At 33.8% G+C, this 9617-nt stretch overlaps 1 protein-coding gene across 1 annotated transcript; it reads right to left on the bottom strand.

The window, feature by feature from the left end:
• Positions 1-1407: 1407 nt before the first annotated feature.
• On the bottom strand, positions 1408-2548 carry LOC121993745 (myb family transcription factor EFM-like). Its single transcript, XM_042548078.1, has 3 exons — positions 2351-2548; positions 2044-2248; positions 1408-1935 (listed from the first exon to the last, which is right to left on the bottom strand). The coding sequence occupies exons 1-2, from the start codon at positions 2517-2519 to the stop codon at positions 2055-2057; spliced, it is 363 nt and encodes a 120-aa protein (XP_042404012.1). The 5' UTR covers positions 2520-2548; the 3' UTR covers positions 1408-1935; positions 2044-2054.
• Between the last annotated feature and the right edge of the window lie 7069 nt (positions 2549-9617).

Below are 9617 nucleotides of genomic sequence, written 5' to 3'. Positions count from 1 at the left end.
TCGTACTGGGTTCTCTCAATCGTTGGACTATCATGACTCTACAAGATGATAAATTTTTAATGGACCGGCCTGACCTACCTAACAACTCTACTCAGCGATAAAAAGAACTTCCCATCTCCTTGGTATATAGCTAATTGCATCTTTGAGTTAAAAAACTTATTTGTTGGGAGATCAAACAATTGCTATTTGAATCAAGATATATCCATTTGATTAATTTATCATTAACAAAAAAAACTAATTGTAATTGTCAAAAACATCCAAAATAAGAAATGAGTAATATATTTTGATAAATTATTTTATTTAATATTTTTTTAAAAAAAAATTGTCCATAGGAATATAAACTCTATCCTATTAATTCATTTTGTAAGGTCAAGTGAATTACTATAAGAGAACGGTCATGAATTCATAATATGATCGAAAGGCTTCACATGTCTCAGTCCTCCCAACAACGGGATACAATCCGATTAATTTATCATTAACAAAAAACTAAGAGTGCGTATGGTTCAGGAGTATCCTTGATAACCTTGATTATCCATCCAAGGTTATCAACGAAAACCTTATTTGGTTTAAGTAATCGATGATTCCCGGATAATATTCCATGTCCGACACGTCAACAAAAAGAGCATGCAACCTGGAATCAGAAAATCTCGAAAAATTGAGATTTTTCTTGATTTTGAGATTAATGAAATTTTTTTTATCCAAAATACCCTCGAATAAGAGAAAATACGATAAAAAAGAAAAAATAAAGAAAAAATAAAAAAAATAAAAAATATAATAAAATAAAAAACTTTTACCAAACTTTAAAAATTATAAAAAAAACATTAAAAATTTTAAAAAATAGAAAAAACATTAAAAATTTTAAAAATTAGAAAAAACATTAAAAAATAATAATAAATGGGGAAAAATTAAAACCCATAAAAAAAATAGAAAAAATGTAAAAAAATATTAAAAATAAAAACATAAAAATAATAAAAACATAAAAAATTAAAAAATTTATAAAAAAATAAAAACCATAAAAAATAAAAAAACACATAAAAGATAAAAAAAATTAAATAACTTTAAAAAATTAAAAAAAAACGAAAAGAAATAATAAAAAATAAAACACATAAAAATAAAGAAAAACATGAAAAAAATAAAAAAACGTAGAGTTTAAATTAAATAATAATATATATGATTAGTTTTGTAACTAAGGATAATATAATAAAATATTAAACTAGGTTGTTTATTAAAACCTTCAAACAAATAAATTTTTGTTACATTATAATTGTAATTGTCAAAAGCATCCAAAAACAAAAAAAAGTAATATATTTATTTAAAAATTACCCATGAGATTATAAGCCCCGTTCTGTTAACCCATTTGTAAGGCCAAGTGAATTACTATGAAAGAACGGTCATGAATCCACAATCTGATCGAAAGGCTCCACACGTGTCTCAGCCCTCTAAGAATAGGATACAATCAGATTAATGGACCATAATTACACAACCGCATCACTGCAGTAGATGACCCGGGGATTTTCCTGGACCCTAAAATCCTATCACTTCATCCCATGGGTTGTGGTTCATGTGTCGTATGGTTATATTGTATATTGATCAAAGAATGTGGAAATTTAGATGTGGGACTAAACATCAACCTGTAGGAGTTATCCTAGCAATTGATTCAACCGAGGTCTTACCATGAGCACCGGAGGGATCGCGAGCACAAACCTCCTCATCTTCCTAGGCTGCTTCTGTTGCGAATGCAAGCCACAGTGTGTGCCAGGCGCCGCCAACTGGAAGGTTATTGATGGCCTGAGTCACAAAGCCATGAGTGATCGCGGTAGAGCACAGAGAGAGGTCAGACAACACAGCGGCAGTCTCATCTTCCGCCTTGAAGCTGTATAGTTCCAATACCGGCAGGGACGCATCTCCGCCGTTCCGAGAATAACATACTGATTTCTGCAATCGGAACCAAAGAAATCCATTAAGAGCAAAAATCCTCCGAGAAATGAACAAAGATTCAATTTTTTCCCCCAAATAAATGGCAAAGAATTATGCATTTCCAACCTCTTTAAAGTTCATCTTGTCATGTTTTTGGTATCTTTACTTTCCTCGCAGATCCAGAGTTGGAACGAGCTCATCGAGTTCTTCTTATCTCTGAAATCCGAGCTACTCTCGTTGATTTTGCCCTTAATCGGCGTGAATTCCTGGAACACAGGCCCGAAACCCTCGGCGCGGAACCGATCGATCTCCCTCTTCAACTCCTCGATCACTACGATAGAAATTCCCAAACAAAAGAACACTAATTTTAACCTAAAAGGATCCAGGCGAAATCAAATAAGGGAAGGACAGAAGGGAGGAGCATCGGACCGACCCTCGTAGACGAGACGCATGCAGAGAGGGAGCTCGCGCTTGAAAGCTTCGATCTTGCGCTTCTCCTCCTCCAAACTCTTGATGCACTCCTCCAGCCGTGACACCTGCCGCCCTCTTGCCCTGCTCTCTGTCACCGCCTTCTTCACGAACCCGACAGCGACGGCCTGCATAGGCTACAGCGCTAACTCTGATCTTATCTAATGTTAGAATTTATTTGTTGAAATTAATTAAGGAAATAATAAACCTAAATGAATGGATATTTAAAGTAAAATTATGGTTGTTCATATTTTAATTTGGAGCTTAGTAGTTTTTTTAATTTTCAAAATTGAAAATAAGTTATGTCTTTTGATGCATGTCTTTTGGCAAGAGGCATATTCATTCATTGTGACCTTTGGATGTGACTATTTAAGTCTATAAATAGATTATAGATTGTGAAGATAAATACAACAAATTTTCTTTTTTCTCTCATCCGATTTTTATATATTCTCTTAGTTTCAAAATATTTTCTATTGTTGTTTATAGAAAATATTGCAAAGACTTGTCATATCTCAAAAACTATTTGTCATTGCTCCCTTAAGTAACATTAGAGGAGATAAATATAGTTTTTACGAAAATGTACCTTGTACATGTTTCAAGTCTTCAACCATTTGTTTCCTAATTTTAGAGATCACTTCATATCATTTTTACAACAATCTAAAAACTATATTTTGTTGGATCTCCGAAGGAATAATGGAGCGTGAAATAACCATGGCAACACTAAAGTTTATGAATTAAGACATGGTCAAACTGAATAGGTTCGACGGAACAAACTTTATACGTTGGCAAGACAAATTGAAATTTCTACTGACTGTAATGAAGATCTTGTACATTCTTGATCCAAATTTGGAAGACATTCCGAAACCAACTAATAAAGAAGACAAAGATCTAAGGGCCAAAATAGATAAAAGGAAACAAGATGAATTGATGTGTCGTGGTGATATTTTAAATGTCTTGTCCGATCGTCTCTATGATCTCTACACAAACACTGCCTCTGCTAAGGAAATATGGCAAGCATTGGAAAATAAGTATAAAGCGGAAGAAGAAGGTACCAAGAAGTTTTTAATTTCAAAATACTTTGATTTTAAATTTCTTAATGATAAATCATTGCTACCCCAAGTACATGAATTTCAAATTATTGTTAACAAAATGAGACCTGTAAAGATTGAGTTATCGGAATTTTTTCAAGTCGGTGCAATCATAGCAAAATTGTCATCTACTTGGAAAAGTTATTAGAAAAAGATTCTTCATAGTTCTGAAGATTCTTCTTTAGAACAAATACAAAAACGAGATGAATTGATGTGTCGTGGTGATATTTTAAATGTTTTGTCTGATTGTCTCTATGATCTCTACACAAACACTGCCTCTGTTAAGAAAATATAGCAAGCATTGGAAAATAAGTATAAAGCGGAAGAAGAAGGGACCAAGAAGTTTTAAATTTCAAAATACTTTGATTTTAAATTTCTTAATAACAAATCATTGCTGCCCCAAGTACATGAATTGCAAATTATTATTAACAAAATGAGAGCTGTAAAAATTGAGTTATTGGAATCTTTTCAAGTCAATGCAATCATAGAAACATTGTCATCTACTTGGAAAAGTTATCAAAAAAATATTCTTCATAGTTCTGAAGATTCTTCTTTAGAACAAATACAAAAACATTTGCCTATTGAGGAAGAATCTATGATGAGAGATAAGAATGAAAATTCTTATGAAGGCACTTCTAAGGCCAACGTCATAAATCGGCCAATGAAAATTAACAATAATAATAAGACGAGAGGAAATCCACTTCATCCAAAAAAGTATATAGAGAAAGCCAAAGGAAAGCCCAAAGGAGCATGCTTTGTTTGTGGAAAATCTATGCATTATGCTCGAGATTGTAGGTTTAAAAAGAAATCGAGGAAACAAAGATTAACTCCATAGACATGGACAATATTGTGCCAATTATAAGTCATATTAATGTAGGTTTAAAAAGAAATCGAGTAAAGAGGAAGCAAAGATTAACTCCGTAGGCATGGACAATATTGTGGAAATTTTAAGTCATGTCAATGTTATTCAAGGAAAAGTGCCAAGATGGTGGTATGATACATGTGCTACAGTCCATGTTGCATATGATAAGTCATTATTCAACACTTATCAAGAGATTGAAGATGAGCAAGAAATTCAAATGGGAAATGAAGGGCGTTCGAAAGTAGTTGGTAAAGGAAGTATAGTTTAAACTTTACTTCAAGAAAAACAATAACTTTGACAAATGTCCTTCATGTTCCAGACATGAATCATAATTTGGTTAGTGGTGATCTACTCAGCAAGGTGAAGATTAAGGCTATGTATGAGTCCAAAAAATTGATCCTTTCGGCCTCTAATAACACTGTTGGGAAAGGATTTTCTTGTGATGGATGGTAAAATTATGTACTAGTGACAATGGAATAAATAAATGTATTTCTTCTCCTTACATGATTGACTCTGTTTCTTTATGGCATAGAAGATTAGCACACATAAGAAAATCTACAATGAATAGACTGATTAAATGTGACATTATATCTTGTGATTTAAATAACTTTAAAAAATGTGAAATGTGTTAAATGCAAGATGACTAAGAAATCATTTCAAAGTGTGGAAAGAAAGACTCAAAATTTGGATCTTGTTCATTCAGATATATGTGAACTAAATGGAATCTAAACAAGAGGAGGAAATAAATATTTTATAACATTTATAGATGATTATTCAAGGTACACATTTGTTTATTTAATGAAACATAAGGATGAAGCTTTTAAAATGTTTAAAGTATATAAAACTTTAGCGGCAAACCAACTTAATAAAGAGATTAAAATATTTAGGAGTAATAGAGGTGGTGAATATTTTTTAAATGAATTTAATTTGTTTTGTGAAGTAAATGAAATTTTACATCAATGTGTTGCACCTCGAACTCCTGAACAAAATGATTTAGCAGAAAGAAAAAAATTAAATTCTTATGGAGATGATAAATGCTATGATAATAAAATGCAAAATTGACATTTAACTTATGGGGAGAAGCATTACTAGTAGCATGTCATATTGTGAATCAAATTTGTCTTAAAAGGAATAATAGACCTCCTTATGAGATATGGAAAGGAAGAAAGCCTAATATAGGTTACTTCAAAGTGTGGGGGTGTCTTGCTTATTGCAAAAACTCGAACTCAATTAGGTCCTAGAGGAATCAAGTATGCATTTGTGGGCTATGTGATAACCATGATTTTGCTATATTATTTTGAATCAGAATGCATATTTTTATTGGTCTATTCATAGCTTAATCTCACATTTACATCATATTTCATAATTACATATAATTTTGGACCTAAATGTAAATTAACCTATTTTCATGGTATTTGATGCAAATATTTGTTTATTATTTTGTAAGCATCAAAAGGTCATGAACCCGATCAAATCAGACCGCATTTGGGCTCAAATCAAGGGCTTAACGGGGCGATCAAACCTTGGAGCATTATGGACCGTCCATTGAAGATCAAAGAGATCTGAGCCATCCATCGAGGATCTGGTCCATCCAAGCTATGAGGAAGCACATCACAGCCATAGATGAAGATCCAAGGGTTTTGATCCAGATCCGAGATGATTCAACCGTTGATCCAGCCCAAATCAATCTGGACCGTCCGATTAGATTGGGAGAGGTTTAAAAGCTTTGAGAAGCTACAGTATCTTGTGAGCTCGGCTTCCTCATGATTGTGCTACAGTGTTCGTCTTCTCCGCTGTGACGCCGCAGTTCCCATTCCCACTTCCAGATCCGCGAGCTAGAGTTCTTCATCGCTGGCGATCACTGTGCTACCGGGGTTCATCGTCCGAGATCAGATCACGAACGAGGGTGTTTTCCAGTCCGTGAGCTCAATTCTGCCTTCCTTCCGCGATCCAGGCAGAGGGTGTTTCCCATGCTCTACGATTTCATCAGCCACCGGAGCTCGAAGGGCGATCCTAGAAGGATCCAGATTTCATTCCGACTTCACTTCATCTGCTGCATTCGAACCAATTTGATCAGTTGCTCGGATGAAGCAAATTTCCAGAGTTGAGCTACTGATTTTGTGTGTTGTGAGTGTTACCCGATCCGTGAGCTCGAAGGGCGTTTTCCAGAGGTTGTGATGGAGAGGATGCATTAGCCGGAAGCTTGGTTCTTCACTGTTGGTTGCCCGAAGGATGTTTTCCAGAGGCGACTCTGTTTTACAATAAATTAGAGGAGTTTTTGCTACGGATTTGGTTTGTGGAATGTTAGGGTTTAGAATTCTTTATGTTTTCTCTTGGTTTGTTCTCAAACTAGCTCAGATCCTCAGATCTGATTTATTTCTTTGCTATTTTGATTTGTTTGAATCTCTTTTGCAATGCCAATTCTGCTTTCTTGCTTGCAATTCTTACTTTGTTGAATTTATGTAATCCAATCCAACGTTCAGCTTCTTTAGATGTTTGCAATTTTGTTTCGATTACTAAGCTTAGCTAACTTCTGCCATCAGATCCTTGATTTAAATTGTTAGATTAGTTTGTAATTCTGTTTCTGTTTTGAATCAGAAGTTAGGATTGACACAAGTTTGTTTAGTTAGGTTTTGGTTATTTACTAGCTTATCTTTGTTCTCTGAATTGGACTTGAGGTCACTGGGATCTGTTGTTTAAGGTGGTGAATGCTTGACTTAAGTTGTGATTGTTACTTCTATTCAACATTCTTTGGTTTGAGCATTTGAGTTTAATTGCCGATCTTGATTATAAATGTGAATGGAATGCTAATTTGGCTTCTACAAGTTTGATTGGTGATTAGATCTATTGTTGTTGAATTGTGAATGTTGGAATCTAAATTTAATGGAAACTAACTTGATGAGAAGAAATTGGATCCTGTTTAGAAGAGAATAATCCTTCTCTGATCCTATTAGTGATTTTATTAGATGAAGCCAATTTGTTATGTGAATCAAGTGGAATTGCCATACAGACCTCATTGATGTAATAATTTCATTTGAATCAATTCTAGAGTACTCACACATTCACTAGTTAGCCTTGAAAAAAAAATATGACTTGGGACTCCTTACTACAATACTTGTCTTAATTTTAATGAGTTTACATCTTTATTAATTTGGAGTGCCTCGTGACATGCAAAAAGGTCGCACCAAATTTTGGCGTCTTTGCCGGGGAGACAACTAACTAGTAGTGTGTGTTTATTTTGGATTGTGCATTGATTGATTTTATTGGTTAGCATCTTTATTGATTTGATTGTTTATTTCTTTTTGTATTTTCATGTTGGTTTGTTCTTGAATTATTAAGTGCTTTTACTGTTCATATTTTCATGTGTTTGAAACTTTATGCTTTTGAGTCTTCTAATTTTGATTGGTAGTGTTGTAGTGAAGAACAGGAGATTTCTTTAACTTGGATCCATATTTCAGAATTTTGGGGGAGGAATGGAGAATCAGTATTTTCAGCATGAGTATCAATTATACCCAAACATGAATCAACAAAATAGGTATGAGTCATTTTCAAATGGTTTTAATGCTAATTGGGTGGATAATTCATATTTCAGGTATGAAAGTGCACAAGGACAATTTGTGGAATCGTATCCAAACTACCAGAATTCATATGGATTTCAAGAGGTTTCAACAAATTTTATGCCACAACCTTTTCAACAAAACAATCCTCAGATGGATGAGTCAACATAGAAATTCAGGGAGATTATGCAACAAATGAGTGAACATCAAGAGCAACAATTTTCAAGGATACAGATTCAGTTGGAAAAAAATTGCATCATCCATCAATCAACTGCAATCACGAAATTTTAGTGGAGAGATGGAAAGTAGCGATTCTGTCAAGCCTGACCCTACTTCTATCACTTCACATGATTTTTCTAGTAATTTTTGTGATAATGATGTAATTATGCAAATTTCTGATCCTACTGATATTGTTGTTGAAGATGTTGATAGTGATTCAAGTTTTGAACATATTTCTGAAGATGATTTAAGTGTAGGGGAATGCTTACCGGAAGCATTACCTCAAGAATCATCAAGAATTGAAGATGTAAGTGTAGGGACTTGTGCTATGGAGCCAAGCACCCAAGAATCACTACATGAAGTTGTACATGCACCAGAACCAGAGCTTGAGCCATGTCATGATGAAAAGGAGGTAACAATCACCACTCCATGTACCTCTCAAGATGACAAGGTTAGTGATTTTTGTGATTTTTCAAAAAATTCAATAGAGGTACCATTTGTTGATTTTATTAGTTGTGATTCATTTCTTGACATATTTCCTATCCACACTAATATTCTCCTATTTTCTTTTTATCCCACATGTGTATGGGAGGTCTTTTCTTTTAATGATGTTGTAGGAGAATACAAGCTTCCGGAGTGGATGCTTGAACTGAACCACCTCCGCCCTCCAGAAAGAATTTGCAATGGAAAAATGGTAAATAAAAAGAAGTTGATTGCAATCAAGGATACTCCACTTCCGGCGTGGCTTCTTCTCCTTAATCTTCTACAACCGCTCAGAGTTAAGGGGAGTTTGTTCCTTACTTTTGTTTCTTTTTTGCTTTATACATTCCTTTAGTTTCATTTTCCTATATTTGCATTTTACTTCCACACTTTGCTTTCATACTTTGCAGTTTGTTTAGTATATAGCATTTCATTTGAATAAAAGTTTTCATGGTAATTTCTCAAGTAATGCTTTTAAGATGGTAAAAGCTTCTTAAATTTGATCATCAATTTTAAGTCATTTAACATGATTGCATGAATATTACCTAGAGAGGACCACTTTAAGCCACTATTATATTCTCTTGTGTGGAATACACTCATAGCAATTGAAACTCTAGAACTTGCTTAGTTTCTTTTCAAAGTCACAATAACATATGTATGCATGGAAATGAGGGATATTTATCATTCTTGTTTGCTCATAACTTCCCATTTCTTTCTCCATAATTTTCTTGAAACATTCTCATCTAGCATTTTAACCCTTGATTATCTTTGCTTGTCATTCTTTCATTGAGAGTTTTGGTTGAAGTCTTGATGAGTTAGAATACCAAGATGGAGAAAAGTTCTAAGTGTGGGGGATTACATTTGCTCAAAGTTCATGGAGATTGGGAGTTTTGAGATTAATATGTTAGATTGAATGTGGCAAGTACAATGCAGGATAGGAAGCTAACAATTCAGTTGAGAGGCACAATTTGGTTGGTTTGTTGGAATGATACATTAATGGATAGTTTTTAGCATCAATTGGTTGGT

This window comes from Zingiber officinale, chromosome 6A (genome assembly GCF_018446385.1).
Source record: "Zingiber officinale cultivar Zhangliang chromosome 6A, Zo_v1.1, whole genome shotgun sequence".
Lineage (NCBI taxonomy): Eukaryota > Viridiplantae > Streptophyta > Magnoliopsida > Zingiberales > Zingiberaceae > Zingiber > Zingiber officinale.
Note: the sequence above shows the minus strand (reverse complement) of the source record. Positions and strands in the feature narration are given on the sequence as shown.